Source organism: Oncorhynchus kisutch, linkage group LG17, assembly GCF_002021735.2.
Source record: "Oncorhynchus kisutch isolate 150728-3 linkage group LG17, Okis_V2, whole genome shotgun sequence".
In the NCBI taxonomy this organism is placed as follows: Eukaryota; Metazoa; Chordata; class Actinopteri; order Salmoniformes; family Salmonidae; genus Oncorhynchus; species Oncorhynchus kisutch.
In genome coordinates this window covers 86,707,509-86,728,182 of record NC_034190.2, presented here as the reverse complement: position 1 = coordinate 86,728,182, position 20,674 = coordinate 86,707,509, and the positions used below count along the sequence as shown (strand labels likewise).

Here is a 20,674-nt window from a genome sequence, read left to right as displayed (position 1 = left end):
GTTTCCTTTCTCCATCTGCACTGATCTAGGGAACACAGATTAGATGAACGGCTGGAGACTATGATGGGGATTTACTTAGAGGGCAGGGCCAGGGTTTGAGTTTTAGTATAGATTTTCTCAGGTCCCAAACCCAAGTTTGGGGGTCTCTCTCTCTCTCTGTTGCAAACCGTAGTCTGGCTTTTTTATGGTGGTTTTTGGAGCAGTGGCTTCTTCCTTGCTGAGCAGCCTTTCAGGTTATGTCAATACAGGACTCGTTTTACTGTGGATATAGATACTTTTGTACCTGTTTCCTCCAGCATCTTCACAAGATCCTTTGCTGTTGTTCTGGGACTGATTTGCACTTTTCACACCAAATTACATTAATCTCTAGGAGACAGAACATGTCTCCTTCCTGAGTGGTATGACGGCTGCGTGGTCCCATGGTGTTTATACTATTGTTTGTACAGATGATTGTGGTACCTTCAGGCGTTTGGAAATTGCTCCCAAGGATGAACCTTGAACCTGACCACTGTGTCAGATTCAAAAAAGCTTTATGGAAAAAGCAAACCATGCAATAATCTGAGTACAGCGCTAAGACAACAATAATCTGAGTACAGCGCTAAGACAACAATAATCTGAGTACAGCGCTAAAACAACAATAATCTGAGTACAGCGCTAAAACAACAATAATCTGAGTACAGCGCTAAGACAACAATAATCTGAGTACAGCGCTAAGACAACAATAATCTGAGTACAGCGCTAAGACAACAATAATCTGAGTACAGCGCTAAGACAACAATAATCTGAGTACAGCGCTAAAACAACAATAATCTGAGTACAGCGCTAAAACAACAATAATCTGAGTACAGCGCTAAAACAACAATAATCTGAGTACAGCGCTAAGACAACAATAATCTGAGTACAGCGCTAAAACAACAATAATCTGAGTACAGCGCTAAAACAACAATAATCTGAGTACAGCGCTAAGACAACAATAATCTGAGTACAGCGCTAAAACAACAATAATCTGAGTACAGCGCTAAGACAACAATAATCTGAGTACAGCGCTAAAACAACAATAATCTGAGTACAGCGCTAAAACAACAATAATCTGAGTACAGCGTTAAGACAACAATAATCTGAGTACAGCGTTCAGACAACAATAATCTGAGTACAGCGCTAAAACAACAAAACAGCCAAACAGATATCCACTATGTTGTGCAGTCAACAGAAGTCAGAAATAACATTATAAATATTCACTTACCTTTGATGATCTTCATCAGAATGCACTCCCAGGAATCCTAGTTCCACAATAAATGTTTGATTTGTTCGGTAAAGTCCCTCATTTATGTCCAAATACCTCCTTTTGTTTGCGCGTTTAGTAAACAATCCAAACTCACGACGCGCGGGTAGGTCCAGGCGAAATTTCACCAATTTGCACCAAACAAGGTTCTAAAGACTGTTGACATCTAGTGGACGCCTTAGGAAGTGCAATATGACCCCATAGACACTGTGTTTCGATAGGGAATGAGTTGAAAAACAACAAACCTCAGATTTCCCACTTCCTGGTTGGATTTTTTTCTCAGGTTTTTGCCTGCCATATGAGTTCTGTTATACTCACAGACATCATTCAAACAGTTTTAGAAACGTCAGAGTGTTTCCCATCCACATCTACTAATAATATGCATATATTAGCATCTGGGACAGAGTAGGAGGCAGTTTACTTTGGGCACCTTATTCATCCAAGCTACTCAATACAGCCCCCCAGTCCCAAATACATTTTAACTAACAAGAAATGTAAGGAGTGGTTGAAAGTGTATGTAAACTTCCGACTTCAACTGTACACTGCAAAAGTATATGGACACCTGCTCATCAAACATCTCATTCCAACATCATGGGCATTAACATGGAATTGGTCCTCCCTTTGCTGCTACAACAGCCTCCACTCCTCTGGGAAGGCTTTCCACTAGATGATGGAACATTGCTGCGGGTACTTGCTTCCATTCAGCCACAAGAGCATTAGTGAGGTTGGGCACTGATGTTGGGCGAATAGGTCTGGCTCGCAGTCTGCATTCCAATTCATCCCAAAGGTGTTCGATGGGGTTGAGGTCAGGGCTCTGTGCAGGCCAGTCAAGTTCTTCCACACTGATCTCGACTAAACATTTCTGTATGGACCTTGCTTTATGGCCAGGGCATTGTCATGCTGAAACAGGAAAGGCCCTTCCCCAAACTGTTGCCACAAAAGTTGGAAGCATAGAATCGTCTAGAATGTCATTCTATGCAATAGTGTTTCGATTTCCCTTCACTGGAAATAAGGGGCCAAGCCCAAACATTGAAAAACAGCCATATACCATAAATTCCTCCTCCACCAAACTTTACAGTTGGCACTATGCATTCGGGCAGGTAGCGTTCTCCTGGCATCCGCCAAACCCAGATTCGTCTGTCGGACTGCCAGATAGTGAAGCGTAATTCATGACTCCAGAGATCGCCTTCCCACTGCTCCAGAGTCCAATGGCGGCGAGCTTTACACCACTCCAGCCAACGCTTGGCTTTGCTCATGGTGATCTTAGGCTTGTGTGCGGCTGCTCGGCCATGGAAACCCATTTCATGAAGCTCCTGACGAACAGTTATTGTGCTGACGTTGCATCCAGAGGATGTTTGTAACTCGGTAGTGAGTGTTGCAACTGAGGACAGATGATTTTTCCACGCTACAAGCTTCAGCGGTCCCGTTCTGTGAGCTTGTGTGGCCTACCACTTCGTGGCTAAGCCGTTGTTGCTCCTAGATGTTTCCACTTCACAACAAAAGCACTTAGAGTTGACAGGGGGCAGCTCTAGCAGGGCAGAAACTGACTTGTTGGAAAGGTGACATCCTATGACGGTGCCACGTAGAAAGTCACTGAGCTCTTCAGTAATGGCCATTCTACTGCCAATGTTTGTCTATGGAGATTTCATGGCTTTGTGCTCGATGTTATACACCTGTCAGCAACGGCGTGGTTAAAATAGCCGAATCCACAAATTTTTATGGTGTTAGGGGGCGCTATTTTAATTTTTGGATGAAAAACGTTCCCGTTTTAAACAAGATATTTTGTCACGAAAAGATGCTCGACTATGCATATAATTGACAGCTTTGGATAGAAAACACTCTGACGTTTCCAAAACTGCAAAGATATTGTCTGTGGGTGCAACAGAACTGATGTTACAGGCGAAACACAGATAAAAATCCAACCAGGAAGTGCCACATTTTTTGAAACCGCCTCATGCCAATGACTCCTTATATGGCTGTGAATGAGCTACGAATGAGCTTACGTTTTCCACGTATTCCCCAAGGTGTCTACAGCATTGTGCCGTCTTTATATGCATTTCCATTGAAGAATAGCCATAAGGGACCATATTTAGCAAGTGGTCACATGGTGTCTCCCACAGAAAATCTTGCGTAAAATACTGAGGAAGCCATTTTTCCAATCGCTTCTTATGAGAAACCAATTGCCTCGACGGATATATTATCGAATATATATGTTAAAAACACCTTGAGGATGGATCCTAAACAACGTTGTCGTGTTTCTGTCGATATTATGGAGCTAATTTTGAAAAATGTTTGGTGTTATAGTTGTAGCATTTTCCGGTCGATTTCTCAGCCAAGCATGATGAACAAACGGGAGCTATTTCGCCTACAAAAATAATATTTTTGGAACAAAGGAACATTTGCTATCTAACTGGGAGTCTCCTGAGTGAAAACATCCAAAGTTCTTCAAAGGTAAATTATTTAATTTGGTTGCTTTTCTTATTTTCGTGAAAATGTTGCCTGCTGCCAGCAGAGCCTAGCATAGCATTATGCCATGCTAAACTTACACAAATGCTTGTCTAGCGTTGGCTGTAACACATATTTTGAAAATCTGAGATCACAGTGTGATTAACAAAAGTCTAAGCTTGTGTTTGAATATATTTCATTCGCGATTTTCATGAATAGGAAAAGTTTCTAGGGGTATTTATGTCCGCTGCGTTATGCTAATTCGTTTGAGGCTATGATTACGCCCCCGGATCCGGGATTGCTAGTCGCAAGAAGGGGTGTCCACATACTTCTGTGTATATATATATACACATATATATATATATATTAGTGTAGTTACAGCCTTGCGGATCTCTACGGCTCAGACGAAGGAAAGGAGAACGGTAGGTAGCCTAGCGGTTAGAGCGACAAAGTGAAAAATCTGTCGACTAGACAAGGAAAGGAGCTGAGGAAAAGAAGGAAGCAACATTTGACTATTGAGATGCAGTCTCCCGGCCCCGTCTCATTCCTCTATGGGGGCTCCTGGTTCATTGACCCATACATGTGGTGCTTGAGGAAGAAGTCACACAGAATCCCACAGGTCTAAACGCTAGAGAAAGGTGACTCTGTGTCTGCAGTGTTTATAACTGCTATACTTCAGTGACATCAGTGTTTCACTCAATATTTGGTCTGAAACACACAGTTTCTCCATATAAGAATCATGTTTTTCTCCCCCCAAAAAATTATTACAGTCCAGTTCTGGGATGTATTGTCTGATTACATCTTTCTCCCCCACCCCCCCTGGTCACCCTCCCTCCTACCAATGTTCCCCTCTCTCTCTCTCCCCTCTCTCTATCCCCCCCTCTCTCTCTCCCCCCCTCACTCTCTCTCTCCCCCCTATCTCTCTCTCTCTCTTCCCCCTCTCTCTCTCCCCACTTCTCTCCCCCCCTTTCTCTCTCCTCTCCTCACCTCTCTCTCCTCTCCTCACCTCTCTCTCTCTCCCCCCTCTCTCTCTCTCCCTCTCTCTCTCTCTCTCTCTCCCCCCCTCCTTCTCTCTCTTCCCACCTCTCTCTCTCCCCCTCTCTCTCTCCCCCTCTCTCTCTCTCCCCCTCTCTCTCTCTCCCCCCTCTCTCTCTCTCCCCTCTCTCTCTCTCTCCCTCCCTGTCTCTCTCCTCCCCCTCTCTCTCCCCACCTCTCTCTCTCCCCCCCTTCTCTCTCTCTCTCTCTCTCTCTCTCTCTCCCCCCTCTCTCTCTCTCTTCCCCCCCCTCCTTCTCTCCCCCCCCCCCCTCCTCTCTCTCTCTTCTCTCTCTCTCTCTCTCTCTCTCTCTCTCTCTCTCTCTCCTCCCCCCCTCTCTCTCTCTCTCTCTCCCCCCCTCTCTCTCCCCCCTCCTTCTCTCTCTCTCTCTTCCCCCCCTCTCTCTCTCCCCCCCCCTCTCTCCCCCCCCCTCTCCCCCCCCTCTCTCTCTCTCCCCCCCTCTCTCTCTCTCCCCCCTCTCTCTTTCACAGAAAGCGATCAGAGTCACCACCTTCATGCAGCGTCTTCGTGCGTCTGAGACTGCTGCCGCTGAAGTGGAGGCAGGAGGGCAGGGGGAAGGAAGGGGGGAGGACCAGGGAGGAGGAGGGCAGAGTAAGGGAGGAGGGGTGACACCAGAGGTGATGGTTGGAACTAATCCGGAGCGTGAGGAGAGGAACGGGGGAGTAGGGGTGAGGAGGTGGGGAGAGGAGAGGGGAGGAGGGGGGAGAAACCCTTTGAGTCCCTCTGTAGGGATCTCTCCTTCCACCAATAATGAACCACTCTCCCAGCCTCCCAACCAATCAAATGCCAGCTCCAAACCTCTGGGGGACGAGCCAAAGAAGCCAGCCGTGAAGAAGACGTCAGGCAAAATGGCCGCCGCATTGGGTCAAACCAAAACAACAACAGAGACCAAAACACCTCCTACCCCCATCGTAACCCCTGACCTCACCAAGCCCCAGGACCCCGTCACTGTCTCTGACCACGACACAGCAGCACCATCGTTGCTTAGCAATGCCAAGAAGAAGCAACCAACCTATGTCACTCCTGAGACTCCAACGACTCAACGACACAAGATGGACGCCCAACTCCCCAACATGGGCCCAGGCCCTGCTGCTGCTACTACTACTACTGCTGCAGCCATAGCCCCACCTGCTGACAGGAGGCCGGCAGTGCAGGCTCCAGTAGAGGAGAAGAAGCTGGGTGACAGTAGCTGGTGTCAGACCCAGCTCCCTGAGGCTGTAGCTGAGAGGCCTGCTGGAGGTGGGGGAGTAGGGGGAGGAACTGGGATTGAGATGGGAGGGGGAGGGGCATCTGGAGCAGGGTCAACAGTGAGAACTGGGATAGGGCCAAGAGGTGACGCGAGCCCCATTGGTAGAGACCAGAGGGCAGACAGGCACAGTGTAGAGTCCAGGGGGGAACCCGAACCGTCCGAGGGGGGCTACAGTTATACCATAGGGGCACTGGGAAGCTCCCGTTGTCTAGGCCGACACACCACCGCATACAGCCAGGAGGTTGAGCTGGGGGGGTACGGGGGTTCCTACTGCTCCTCTCTGTACGGCAGTGGGGGTGGAGGGAGGATGTATGGGGGACTGGAGCACGGAGGTGTTGGGGTCAGAGGTCATGGTAGTAGTACTGCTGATTGGCAGATGGACAGCGTGATCGAACAGATCGAGAAGCAAATGGCGGCGGTGCTGGAGAAGATCGAGGGGGACATGCCCTCTCTCCTGGAACAGATCAGTGACTGCCCCCCGCCTCCCGAACCCCCCCGCAGCACACACACCTCCCCCTCCTCACGCTCCCGCTCCTCCCAACACCAACCATCTCACTCCTCCACCTCCTCCCTCACCTCCACTGCTACACCCCCACCCCTCCCCACATCTCCCAGACCACCTCTTCCCTCCCTCCCCCACCTCACCATCCCCCCTCCATCCTACCCGCCTCCTTCCCTGCCCACCCGCTCCCCTGGTCAGCCAATCGGTGAGCACAAGGAGAGAGACGGACAGAGAGGAGCAGTCCATTCCAGCCAATCCCCATCCGTGAGGCCAGGGAAGGGCCTATGAGGTGGGCAGGAGGGTGCTTGGGGTTGTTATGACGTTCCAATATCCACACTAGAAAACCTCTTGGATTCTAGAATGTCTAATACATTGCTGCATTCTAAGTTGTATGCCAGTGGATATTGGAACAGAGCAACAGATGGGTTTTTCCAATCGAACGAGCGTTCATACCAGACACACTACACCAGAAACACGAGATACAGATTGTTCAATTAAATTGAAGAATCAGAAATTATATTTAATTGAAATGAATCTCCTGTATTGATTGGATTGAAATGGAATTGATCCCACCCCTGATTCCCTCTCTCATAGTTCAGTAATCTCAGACAACTAAATCTTCCCTCTCTCATAGTTCAGTAATCTCAGACAACTAAATCTTCCCTATCTCATAGTTCAGTAATCTCAGACAACTAAATCTTCCCTATCTCATAGTTCAGTAATCTCAGACAACTAAATCTTCCCTATCTCATAGTTCAGTAATCTCAGATTAAAGTCTTGCGTAATTGGTCAGATGCTCTATGTAATTCTGAGTCCACAAGTGTTAAGAGATCGGTACAAAGAGAACCGTAACAGAGATCCACCCTCTCTCTTTGCAAGTTACGGGTGAGGCTATGTCCCTTTATGTACCCTCCTCTTATGGGTGAGGCTATGTCCCTGTACGTACCCTCCTCTTACGGGTGAGTCTATGTCCCTGTACGTACCCTCCTCTTATGGGTGAGTCTATGTCCCTGTACGTACCCTCCTCTTATGGGTGAGTCTATGTCCCTGTACGTACCCTCCTCTTATGGGTGAGGCTATGTCCCTGTATGCTGTATGTACCCTCCTCTTATGGGTGAGTCTATGTCCCTGTACGTACCCTCCTCTTATGGGTGAGTCTATGTCCCTTTATGTACCCTCCTCTTACGAAATTTGAAAGATGCTAACACCTGCTAAAGATTTGTCCAAAGCACCGGAACGAATGCTTCTCATTATTTCACACATCCTGTTGTATCATCATGACAGATCTACGATGCAGTTTGTTTACGTAAAGATGTTGGATCTTAACTTGATCTCTCGTCGCAGAGTATTTTCCTGATGCATCAGGAAATTCAAATGAGCCTTGTGAGTAGGATAGCAAAATTCTGTGAACTTTCAATAAATTCCCTGATTTTCCAGAAATCCCAATTGGAGGATTCACAGAATCAGGAGAGAAATAAGCAGGACATCTGTAATCCTCCAACCAGGATTTCAGGAAAACCAGGGAATTTATTGAAAGTTCACAGAATTTTGCAACCTTACTTGTGAGTGGTTGAAAATGAGTAGTTCTCTTTCTCTCCATCGGGGGGCAGTCTAGTCTTTGGGATCAGGGCCTGCTATCAAAATAATGTTCTCTCTCGCTCACTCAAATGTCTTCCTACTGAAACATTCAAATGTACTAAAATTGTATCTGAATGCAACCCTACACATCAACAACAACCGCGGTTTGATATAGCTTTATAACATAACAAAAATAACTTAACAAAACCTATATCCCTCATTTCTTCAGACTTCCATAGCTCCCAGGCTCTGCGGATTTAGAGGGTATCACTGCTCATGACAGCGCCTCATGTAACTCCTTCCCTGAGAAATCTTTTATCCCAGGAACTGCTCTGCGGCGTCCACAGTCCATCTTCCTGGACTTTCCAGTCCACTTTCTTTACGCGTAACATCCATGAATAATGCTGGAGGGAAGCCAACTCTACAGCCTCCATTGAAGACCTTCCCAACACCATGGAGTCCTCAAAGAGTACCTTTTCATTCCCTCCACTCTTCTCGACAACCTCTGCATGTGAAACGTTCTGGACGGCCCTGACTTTGGCAAACCTCATTCTCTTTCGACACTTCACGGCTTCTTCATTACATACACCGTGACTTTCTTTTCCACAACTTCTCCATCTGGGATTCCTCCGCCTGCAGTCTCTCTCTAAATGTCCAAACACTCTACACCGTTTACACTGCAACGGCCTGGAAATACAATTTCTTACAGTAATGTATGCATGTCAAATCAACGTCTATTTATCACGTGCGCCAAATACAACAGGTGAAATGCTGACTTACAGGCTCTCATCAACAGAGACTATATACAGTAGAGGGGCTATATACAGTAGAGAGGCTATATACAGTAGAGAGGCTATATACAGTAGAGAGCCTATATACAGTAGACAGGCTATATACAGTAGAGAGGCTATATACAGTAGAGAGGCTATATACAGTAGACAGGCTATATACAGTAGAGGGGCTATATACAGTAGAGGGGCTATATACAGTAGAGGGGCTATATACAGTAGAGGGGATATATACAGTAGAGGCTATATACAGTAGAGGGGCTATATACAGTAGAGGGGCTATATACAGTAGAGAGGCAATATACAGTAGAGGGGCGATATACAGTAGAGGGGCTATATACAGTAGAGGGGCTATATACAGTAGAGGGGCTATATACAGTAGAGAGGCTCTATACAGTAGAGAGGCTATATACAGTAGAGAGGTTATATACAGTAGAGAGGCTATATACAGTAGAGAGGCTATATACAGTAGAGGGGCTATATACAGTAGAGGGGATATATACAGTAGAGGCTATATACAGTAGAGGGGCTATATACAGTAGAGGGGCTATATACAGTAGAGGGGCTATATACAGTAGAGAGTCTATATACAGTAGATGGGCTATATACAGTAGATGGGCTATATACAGTAGAGGGGCTATATACAGTAGAGAGGCTATATACAGTAGAGGGGCTATATACAGTAGAGAGACTATATACAGTAGAGAGGCTCTATACAGTAGAGAGGCTATATACAGTAGAGAGGCTATATACAGTAGAGAGGCTATATACAGTAGAGGGGCTATATACAGTAGAGGCTATATACAGTAGAGGGGCTATATACAGTAGAGGGGCTATATACAGTAGAGAGGCTCTATACAGTAGAGAGGCTCTATACAGTAGAGAGGCTATATACAGTAGAGAGGTTATATACAGTAGAGAGGCTATATACAGTAGAGAGGCTATATACAGTAGAGGGGCTATATACAGTAGAGGGGATATATACAGTAGAGGCTATATACAGTAGAGGGGCTATATACAGTAGAGGGGCTATATACAGTAGAGAGGCAATATACAGTAGAGGGGCTATATACAGTAGATGGGCTATATACAGTAGAGGGGCTATATACAGTAGAGAGACTATATACAGTAGAGAGGCTCTATACAGTAGAGAGGCTCTATACAGTAGAGAGGCTATATACAGTAGAGAGGCTATATACAGTAGAGAGGTTATATACAGTAGAGAGGCTCTATACAGTAGAGAGGCTATATACAGTAGAGAGGCAATATACAGTAGAGAGGTTATATACAGTAGAGAGGCTATATACAGTAGAGAGGCTATATACAGTAGAGAGGCTATATACAGTAGAGGAGCTATATACAGTAGAGGGGATATATACAGTAGAGGCTATATACAGTAGAGGGGCTATATACAGTAGAGGGGCTATATACAGTAGAGAGGCAATATACAGTAGAGGGGCGATATACAGTAGAGGGGCTATATACAGTAGAGGGGCTATATACAGTAGAGGGGCTATATACAGTAGAGGGGCTATATACAGTAGAGAGGCTCTATACAGTAGAGAGGCTATATACAGTAGAGAGGTTATATACAGTAGAGAGGCTATATACAGTAGAGAGGCTATATACAGTAGAGGGGCTATATACAGTAGAGGGGATATATACAGTAGAGGCTATATACAGTAGAGGGGCTATATACAGTAGAGGGGCTATATACAGTAGAGGGGCTATATACAGTAGAGGCAATATACAGTAGAGAGTCTATATACAGTAGAGGGGCTATATACAGTAGATGGGCTATATACAGTAGAGGGGCTATATACAGTAGAGAGACTATATACAGTAGAGAGGCTCTATACAGTAGAGAGGCTATATACAGTAGAGAGGCTATATACAGTAGAGAGGCTATATACAGTAGAGAGGTTATATACAGTAGAGAGGCTATATACAGTAGAGAGGCTATATACAGTAGAGAGGCTATATACAGTAGAGGGGCTATATACAGTAGAGGGGATATATACAGTAGAGGCTATATACAGTAGAGGGGCTATATACAGTAGAGGGGCTATATACAGTAGAGAGGCAATATACAGTAGAGGGGCGATATACAGTAGAGGGGCTATATACAGTAGAGGGGCTATATACAGTAGAGGGGCTATATACAGTAGAGAGGCTATATACAGTAGAGTCTATATATAGTAGAGAGACTATATACAGTAGAGAGGCTATATACAGTAGAGAGGCTATATATAGTAGAGGGGCTATATACAGTAGAGAGGCTATATACAGTAGAGAGGCTATATACAGTAGAGAGGCTATATACAGTAGAGAGGCTATATACAATAGACAGGCTATATACAGTAGAGAGGCTATATACAGTAGAGGGGCTATATACAGTAGAGTGGCTATATACAGTAGACAGGCTATATACAGTAGAGAGGCTATATACAGTAGAGAGGCTATATACAGTAGAGAGGCTATATACAGTAGAGAGGCTATAAACAGTAGAGCGGTATATCTGAAAACTCTCTAGGCAAGTAGTGTGGCCTGCAATGTATCACAATATACTCTACTTCAGGTGAGCAAAATCTAGAGACTTCCTCAGATTTCGTGCCCCAGCTGTTGTTTACAAATATGCACAGACAGCCCCCCCGTCGTCTTACTGTCCTGTCCTGCCGGTGCAGCGTATATCCCACTAGCTGAATATCCATGTCGTCATTCAGCCACGATTCAGTGAAACATAAGATATTACAGTTGTTGATGTCCCGTTGGTAGGATATTCGTGATCGTACCTCGTCTAATTTATTGTCCAATGATGGCACGTTGGCGAGTAATATTGAGGTTAACGGCAGCTTTCCCACTCGCCGTCGGCGGGTCCTCACGAGGCATCCCGCTCTGTGTCCTCTATACGTGCGTTTCATCCTCTTGCAAATAAAGGGGATGTTGGCCCTGTCGCGTGTTAGGAGAATGTCCTGTGAGTCTTGCTTGTTGACGAAAAAAATATTTGGTTTAATCCGAGGTGAGTGATCGCTGTCCTGATAGCCAAAATCTTTTGTTTAATCCGAGGTGAGTGATCGCTGTCCTGATATCCAGAAGCTCTTTGTTTAATCCGAGGTGAGTGATCGCTGTCCTGATATCCAGAAGCACTTTGTTTAATCCGAGGTGAGTGAACGCTGTCCTGATATCCAGAAGCTCTTTGTCTAATCCGAGGTGAGTTATCGCTGTCCTGATATCCAGAAGCTCTTTGTTTAATCCGAGGTGAGTGATCGCTGTCCTGATATCCAGAAGCTCTTTGTTTAATCCGAGGTGAGTGATCGCTGTCCTGATATCCAGAAGCTCTTTGTTTAATCCGAGGTGAGTGATCGCTGTCCTGATATCTAGAAGCTCTTTGTTTAATCCGAGGTGAGTGATCGCTGTCCTGATATCCAGAAGATCTTTGTTTAATCCGAGGTGAGTGATCGCTGTCCTGATATCCAGAAGCTCTTTGTTAAATCCGAGGTGAGTGATCGCTGTCCTGATATCCAGAAGCTCTTTGTTTAATCCGAGGTGAGTGATCGCTGTCCTGATATCCAGAAGCTCTTTGTCTAATCCGAGGTGAGTGATCGCTGTCCTGATATCCAGAAGCTCTTTGTTTAATCTGAGGTGTGTGATCGCTGTCCTGATATCCAGAAGCTCTTTGTTTAATCCGAGGTGAGTGATCGCTGTCCTGATATCCAGAAGCTCTTTGTTTAATCCGAGGTGAGTGATCGCTGTCCTGATATCCAGAAGCTCTTTGTCTAATCCGAGTTGAGTGATCGCTGTCCTGATATCCAGAAGCTCTTTGTTTAATCCGAGGTGAGTGATCGCTGTCCTGATATCCAGAAGCTCTTTGTCTAATCCGAGTTGAGTGATCGCTGTCCTGATATCCAGAAGCTCTTTGTTTAATCCGAGGTGAGTGATCGCTGTCCTGATATCCAGAAGCTCTTTGTTTAATCCGAGGTGAGTGATCGCTGTCCTGATATCCAGAAGCTCTTTGTTTAATCCGAGGTGAGTGATCGCTGTCCTGATATCCAGAAGCTCTTTGTCTAATCCGAGGTGAGTGATCGCTGTCCTGATATCCAGAAGCTCTTTGTCTAATCCGAGGTGAGTGATCGCTGTCCTGATATCCAGAAGCTCTTTGTCTAATCCGAGGTGAGTGATCGCTGTCCTGATATCCAGAAGCTCTTTGTCTAATCCGAGGTGAGTGATCGCTGTCCTGATATCCAGAAGCTCTTTGTTTAATCCGAGGTGAGTGATCGCTGTCCTGATATCCAGAAGCTCTTTGTCTAATCCGAGGTGAGTGATCGCTGTCCTGATATCCAGAAGCTCTTTGTTTAATCCGAGGTGAGTGATCGCTGTCCTGATATCCAGAAGCTCTTTGTTTAATCCGAGGTGAGTGATCGCTGTCCTGATATCCAGAAGCTCTTTGTTGAATCCGAGGTGAGTGATCGCTGTCCTGATATCCAGAAGCTCTTTGTTTAATCCGAGGTGAGTGATCGCTGTCCTGATATCCAGAAGCTCTTTGTTTAATCCGAGGTGAGTGATCGCTGTCCTGATATCCAGAAGCTCTTTGTTTAATCCGAGGTGAGTGATCGCTGTCCTGATATCCAGAAGCTCTTTGTTTAATCCGAGGTGAGTGATCGCTGTCCTGATATCCAGAAGCTCTTTGTTTAATCCGAGGTGAGTGATCGCTGTCCTGATATCCAGAAGCTCTTTGTTTAATCCGAGGTGAGTGATCGCTGTCCTGATATCCAGAAGCTCTTTGTCTAATCCGTGGTGAGTGATCGCTGTCCTGATATCCAGAAGCTCTTTGTTTAATCCGAGGTGAGTGATCGCTGTCCTGATATCCAGAAGCTCTTTGTTTAATCCGAGGTGAGTGATCGCTGTCCTGATATCCAGAAGCTCTTTGTCTAATCCGAGGTGAGTGATCGCTGTCCTGATATCCAGAAGCTCTTTGTCTAATCCGAGGTGAGTGATCGCTGTCCTGATATCCAGAAGCTCTTTGTCTAATCCGAGGTGAGTGATCGCTGTCCTGATATCCAGAAGCTCTTTGTTTAATCCGAGGTGAGTGATCGCTGTCCTGATATCCAGAAGCTCTTTGTCTAATCCGAGGTGAGTGATCGCTGTCCTGATATCCAGAAGCTCTTTGTTTAATCCGAGGTGAGTGATCGCTGTCCTGATATCCAGAAGTTCTTTGTTTAATCCGTGGTGAGTGATCGCTGTCCTGATATCCAGAAGCTCTTTGTCTAATCCGAGGTGAGTGATCGCTGTCCTGATATCCAGAAGCTCTTTGTTTAATCCGTGGTGAGTGATCGCTGTCCTGATATCCAGAAGCTCTTTGTTTAATCCGAGGTGAGTGATCGCTGTCCTGATATCCAGAAGCTCTTTGTTTAATCCGAGGTGAGTGATCGCTGTCCTGATATCCAGAAGCTCTTTGTTTAATCCGAGGTGAGTGATCGCTGTCCTGATATCCAGAAGCTCTTTTTTTGTCGTAAGATATTTTTGCAGAAACATTATGTACAAAATAACGCAACAAAAAAAAAAACATAATAGCACAATTGGTTGGATGCCCGTAAAACTGCTGCCATTTCTTCCGGTGCCATCCTCGCCAGCTTCACTCGGGTACGGAGGGACTCCACATCAAAAAACACAAGAATAGAGACAAGCTCCACTCCAAGAATACTCCTCAGCTCCTCAATACTCCAGCAATTACTCCCTTGACAGGTGCTCTTCTCCTCAGCTTAAAGCATGATACAGCATGGTCATCAATTCGCCTGATACCCAACAGACTCCTCCTCTGTTCAGCGGAAACACAAAGAAATCAAGATCAACTCACTCCTCGTGACCCTCATCGACTCCACTTTACCCACATCTCTCTCCACTATCTTGGATACTTCCAACAGATATGGCAATCCAATTGTCCCAGAAACTGGACTCCTGCCAGACACCAGGTATTCTCCACACGAGGAGTCTTCCTTCCCATCCCAACTTTGCTTATTTCCCCATTATTTTGTACAGAGGTCCATTCTTCCTTACTTCCACCGCCATCCGATTCATATTCCACATCCTTCCTTCCTCCGAGTTCTAGTGACCTCGACTCCTAACCCGTCCGGTCTCCATAAACCTCTGCCCGGAGTCTTTGACACTCAACCAAATGAGAACTGCTCGTCGTCGTGGGAACCTCCCTATGACATCATCTTTTAGGGAGCTGTAAATGAGGAGACCAAAACTGGTTGCAAGTGTGGGTGAATTTAGCGCCCTATTGATGGTTTAACAAGACATCACATGGCGATAATAAGAATCCTGCCTTATAACAGGCTGACTACACTGTTCGCATCGCTCGCGTTGCAAGATACATTTAGAAATCTATATTATTCCATTATTGCACCCACACTGCTCGCGTCTGCGTTGCCAAGGGCTAAAATAGAAGTCAGTTCTATTTCTGATGCAGATCGTGCTGCAAGTCCTGCCTCTCCCATCTCCTCATTGGTTTATAGAAGCAGGTACCCACGTGCCATCTCCTCATTGGTTATACCCACGTGGGTGACTGAAAGCCAAAGATGTGTTTGGGATGGACTCTACCTTTCTTAAAAACTACAAAGAGTCACTCATTGGCCCCATTACTAAGGTCACCAACACATCTATTGGTCTCGGTGTGTTTCCAAGGGTATGGAAGTCGGCCATAATAACGGCCATCTTTAAATCAGGAGACCCTGCTAACGTGAGTAACTACAGGCCCATTAGTATATTACCTGTGGTGTCAAAGGTTGTTGAAAAGTGTGTAGCAGAACAACTGATTGCCCACCTCAACAACAGCCCCTTCACATTACACTCCATGCAGTTTGGCTTCAGAGCGAAACACTCCACAGAAACGGCCAACTGCTTTCTTCTGGAAAATGCGAAGTCCAAGATGGACAAAGGGGGTGCTGTTGGGGCTGTGTTTCTGGACCTAAGGAAGGCTTTTGATACTGTTAACCATGAGATTCTCATCACAAAATTGTCCAAGTTCAACTTTTCCCCTGATGCCTTGAGATGGATGAAATCATACCTTGAAGGCAGAACTCAGTGTGTCAGAGTGAGCAATGAGCTGTCGCCCACTCGTAGCTATGATGTGGGCGTGCCCCAAGGGTCAATACTCGGGCCCCTCCTGTTCAGCCTGTACATTAATGATCTGCCTTCTGTCTGTACTGGGTCTGAATTTGAAATGTATGCAGATGATACAGTGATATATGTGAATGCAAAGAGCAAACAACAAGCTGCACAAGAACTCACTACTGTAATGGTCCAGGTCACAAAGTGGCTCAGTGACTCGTGTTTGCATCTCAATGTGAAAAAAACTGTTTGCATGTTCTTCACAAAGAGGGCAACAGATGCTACTGAGCCAGATGTCTATGTGTCAGGGGAGAAGCTCCAGGTGGTATCCGATTTTAAGTACCTTGGCATCATACTTGATTCCAACCTCTCTTTTAAAAAGCATGTGAAAAAGGTAATTCAAATAACCAAATTCAACCTAGCTAATTTCCGATTTATACGAAATTGTTTGACTACAGAGGTAGCAAAAGTGTACTTCAAATCTATGATACTCCCCCACTTAACATACTGCTTGACTAGTTGGGCCCAAGCTTGCTGTACAACATTAAAACCTATTCAGTCTGTCTACAAACAGGCTCTCAAAGTGCTTGATAGGAAGCCCAATAGCCATCATCATTGTCACATCCTTAGAAATCTTGTGCAATACACCGACGCATGTCTTGTATTCAAGATCCTCAATGGCCTGGCTCCCCCTCCACTCAATATTTTTGTTAAACAGAAAACCCAGACATATGGCAGCAGATCCACAAGGTCTGCCATGAGAGGTGACTGTATAGTTCCCCTAAGGAAAAGCACCTTTAGTAAATCTGCATTCTCTGTGAGAGCTTCCCATGTCTGGAATACACTGCCATCAGACACACATAACTGCACCACATATCACACTTTCACAAAATGCTTGAAGACATGGCTAAAGGTCAATCAGATTTGTGAACATGGTCCCTAGCTGTGTGTTGCCACTCCATGTTGTCTGTTGTCTGTAGCTTGTGAGGTGTGGAAACACTTTGTTGCTTTTATGAATTTTGTCTTGCTGCTTTTTGTTTTATGCTGCTCTGTCTGTATGCTATGTCTTGCTTGTCCTATGTTGCTCTGTCTGTATGCTATGTCTTGCTTGTTCTATGTTGCTATTGTCTATATTGTAATTGTTTTTAATAACCTGCCCAGGGACTGCGGTTGAAAATTAGCCGGTTGGCTAAAACCGGCACTTTTACTGAAATGTTGATTAATGTGCACTGTCCCTGTAAAAATAAAAATAAACTCAAACTCAAACTCAAAGATGAACGAGGTCAGTGGCGGTAATGCACCTAATTTATGAAAGTTGCCAATCGCAATATAAAGTCCAGAGAAGAAAAGGCCTGGAATTTTATGTGTGTTTTATGTGTGGATTAATTGTCGGAGTAGAGGACCTTGTACATTTCAGATAAAATAACAACTCAATGTTTATATTCCAGGACAAATTAGCTAGCAACAGCAAGCTAGCTAAATAGGACAAATTAGCTAGCAACAGCAAGCTAGCTAAATAGGACAAATTAGTTAGCAAGTGCAAGCTAACTAGCTAAATTGCCACAAAGGTTTAATGCTTTTCGACCTGTCCCCAAATTAATGTAATTGGTTCAGAGTTTGTTTTGATATTTTTAACCTGCGTGTCGTGATCGCGTTTGGTGTAGGGGGACAAAATACAAGAAGACACTTCTGAGAGCAGTCTTGTTTCCCACTAATGCGATACAGCGTCTACATCGGGATGTTTCTTTCCCACGTGTCCTTCCCCGGGGAGGCTATCCTGTTACACCTTAACAGTGTTTTCATCTGATTTATTGGCAGACAGAAGTCCCCGCTTGGGATAACATTTTCCAGACGAATAACTTCCCGAAATGTAAATAGAAAGTTTATTTTATTTACAAAATGATGTTAAAATGTGGGATGTGATAGCTATTCGCTAGATGGCCAATCTCATACCTGCTTATCGGCTGTTTAGAGATGAACAACTAAACTATCTAATCGTAGATTCAGCGATGTATCAATTGTGAAACAGTTTTTAAATGATGAATTGGTAACTTGCTACCCAGCTAAAAACATGTAGCAAATCGTTCCCCCCCCCATTTGTTTTCAGGGACTAAAGTGGGCACCTGATTGCATTTCACGTCATTGCATTGGTTTGGAAGGAGAAAACAGTCCTGCCCGACTCATTTGGAGGTAAGACATTTTAACATCTGATGGAGAAAAAAACTAAACGTAGGAAATGCATCCAGCTGTGTTCAATCTAGACCTGCTAGCCAGCCAAGTAATGTTTTCTGTTGAGGAGTCTGTTTTGCTAGGTAGCTGCATGCAGTATCTGTTCACCTAGCTAAATGTCTCTTCCCCTATTGTGTTGGACCATTGCGGTTCGTGCTACTAGTTAAAAAATTATAGGCTATGTTATTCTACTCTTACTGTAAACAACTTGACCAAGTCTAAAATATGCTAAACTGTTAACATGATGATTGCACACTAATAAATGCAGTTGTGGCTTCAGAAACTTGAACCAGCACTAAAATGTGAGCAGTGAGGTTAATTTCTCCCCTCGTCTCTGCTTGTTCCAGGTTGAAGGATATCCTGTCACTCTGTAGATGTTAACACCTTGTTGTGAACCACCCGGCCACCAGGGTATTATTCAGGAGCGTGTGACATCACAATGTCAGAGAGAAATAGATGCACTCATGTTATTGTTTATCGTGCAGATTTGTCAGGACATAGTAACTTATGAAGCTCATTCTAAAATACAGATGTGATTTCTGTCCCAGGGGATTTGAACTGTGTTCAAGTCTTCAATTTAGACCACAATTAGTTGAATTAGGTGTTTGTGAAGAGCTGGTACAAAAACCTGTGAAACTCCTGTCCCATCAAAAGAAAAATGGCTGTCATAACTACATTTGCACTCATGTACTGAACAAGTTTATGAATGTTGGAAGTTCATTTCCTTGAGATGTCCCTCAGTTGGGAATTATTTTCTACAATGGACTGTGTTTAAAGGACTCATGCACACATACAGGAAAACCAATAAACATTTGCATTTTTTAAATTGAAAATGCCAAGTGTTTATGTCTCCACGTGTTTCTGGTTCTGAGGCAGTTAACCCACTGTTCCTAGGCTGTCATTGAAAGGCGGGGTCATCTGGGGTCTGCAGGTCATCCAATCAATGAGAGAGAAGGGCATCAATGATATTACAATGCGCCAGGGTAGCCTAGTGGTTAGAGCGTTGGACTAGTAACCGGAAGGTTGCAAGTTCAAACCTCCGAGGCAGGGTGACGGCAGCCTGTGGAGGCTGGGAGACGGCAGCCTTTGGAGGCAGGGAGACGGCAGTCTTTGGAGGTAGACAGGGAGACGGCAGTCTTTGGAGACAGGGAGACGGCAGCCTTTGGAGACAGGGAGACGGCAGTCTTTGGAGGTAGACAGGGAGACGGCAGTCTTTGGAGGTAGACAGGGAGACGGCAGTCTTTGGAGGCAGGGAGAATCAAATCAAATCAAATCAAATTTATTTATATAGCCCTTCGTACATCAGCTGATATCTCAAAGTGCTGTACAGAAACCCAGCCTAAAACCCCAAACAGCAAGCAATGCAGGTGTAGAAGCACGGTGGCTAGGAAAAACTCCCTAGAAAGGCCAATACCTAGGAAGAAACCTAGAGAGGAACCAGGCTATGTGGGGTGGCCAGTCCTCTTCTGGCTGTGCCGGGTGGAGATTATAACAGAACATGGTCAAGATGTTCAATGTTCATAAATGACCAGCATGGTCGAATAATAATAAGGCAGAACAGTTGAAACTAGAGCAGCAGCACAGTCAGGTGGAAGTTGAAACTGGAGCAGCAGCATGGCCAGGTAGACTGGGGACAGCAAGGAGTCATCATGTCAGGTAGTCCTGGGGCATGGTCCTAGGGCTCAGGTCAGTTGAAACTGGAACAGCAGCATGGCCAGGTGGACTGGGGACAGCAAGGAGTCATCATGTCAGGTAGTCCTGGGGCATGGTCCTAGGGCTCAGGTCCTCCGAGAGAGAGAAAGAAAGAGAGAAGGAGAGAATTAGAGAACGCACACTTAGATTCACACAGGACACCGAATAGGACAGGAGAAGTACTCCAGATATAACAAACTGACCCCAGCCCCCCGACACATAAACTACTGCAGCATAAATACTGGAGGCTGAGACAGGAGGGGTCAGGAGACACTGTGGCCCCATCCGAGGACACCCCCGGACAGGGCCAAACAGGAAGGATATAACCCCACCCACTTTGCCAAAGCACAGCCCCCACACCACTAGAGGGATATCTTCAACCACCAACTTACCATCCTGAGACAAGGCTGAGTATAGCCCACAAAGATCTCCGCCACGGCACAACCCATGAAGCCGAGAAGGCAGCCTTTTGAGGCAGACAGGGAGAAGGCAGCCTTTGGAGGCAGACAGGGAGACAGGCAGTCTTTGGAGGTAGACAGGGAGACGGCAGTCTTTGGAGACAGGGAGACGGTAGTCTTTGGAGGCAGACAGGGAGAAGGCATTCTTTTGAGGCAGACAGGGAGACAGGCAGTCTTTGGAGGTAGACAGGGAGACGGCAGTCTTTGGAGACAGGGAGACGGTAGTCTTTGGAGGCAGACAGGGAGAAGGCAGCCTTTTGGAGGTAGACAGCTAGACGGCAGCCTT

The 20,674-nt window shown here is 45.5% G+C and overlaps 1 protein-coding gene across 2 annotated transcripts in view; it reads left to right on the top strand.

The window, feature by feature from the left end:
* Nucleotides 1-19,399, top strand: part of camkvl (CaM kinase-like vesicle-associated, like) — a 113,919-nt gene extending 94,520 nt beyond the window's left edge. Inside the window, exons 11-13 of one of the 2 annotated variants that reach the window (XR_004203768.1) lie at nt 5,253-6,822; nt 18,117-18,199; nt 18,586-19,399. Coding sequence is in view for 1 of the 2 variants with exons in the window: in XM_031794894.1 (XP_031650754.1) it covers nt 5,253-6,821 (1,569 nt within the window). In the remaining variant the exon portion in view is untranslated. Of the gene's footprint in view, nt 1-5,252; nt 6,823-18,116 lie in introns of both variants that reach the window. The other variant, XM_031794894.1, reaches the window with a different exon arrangement.
* The last annotated feature ends 1,275 nt before the right edge of the window (nt 19,400-20,674 follow it).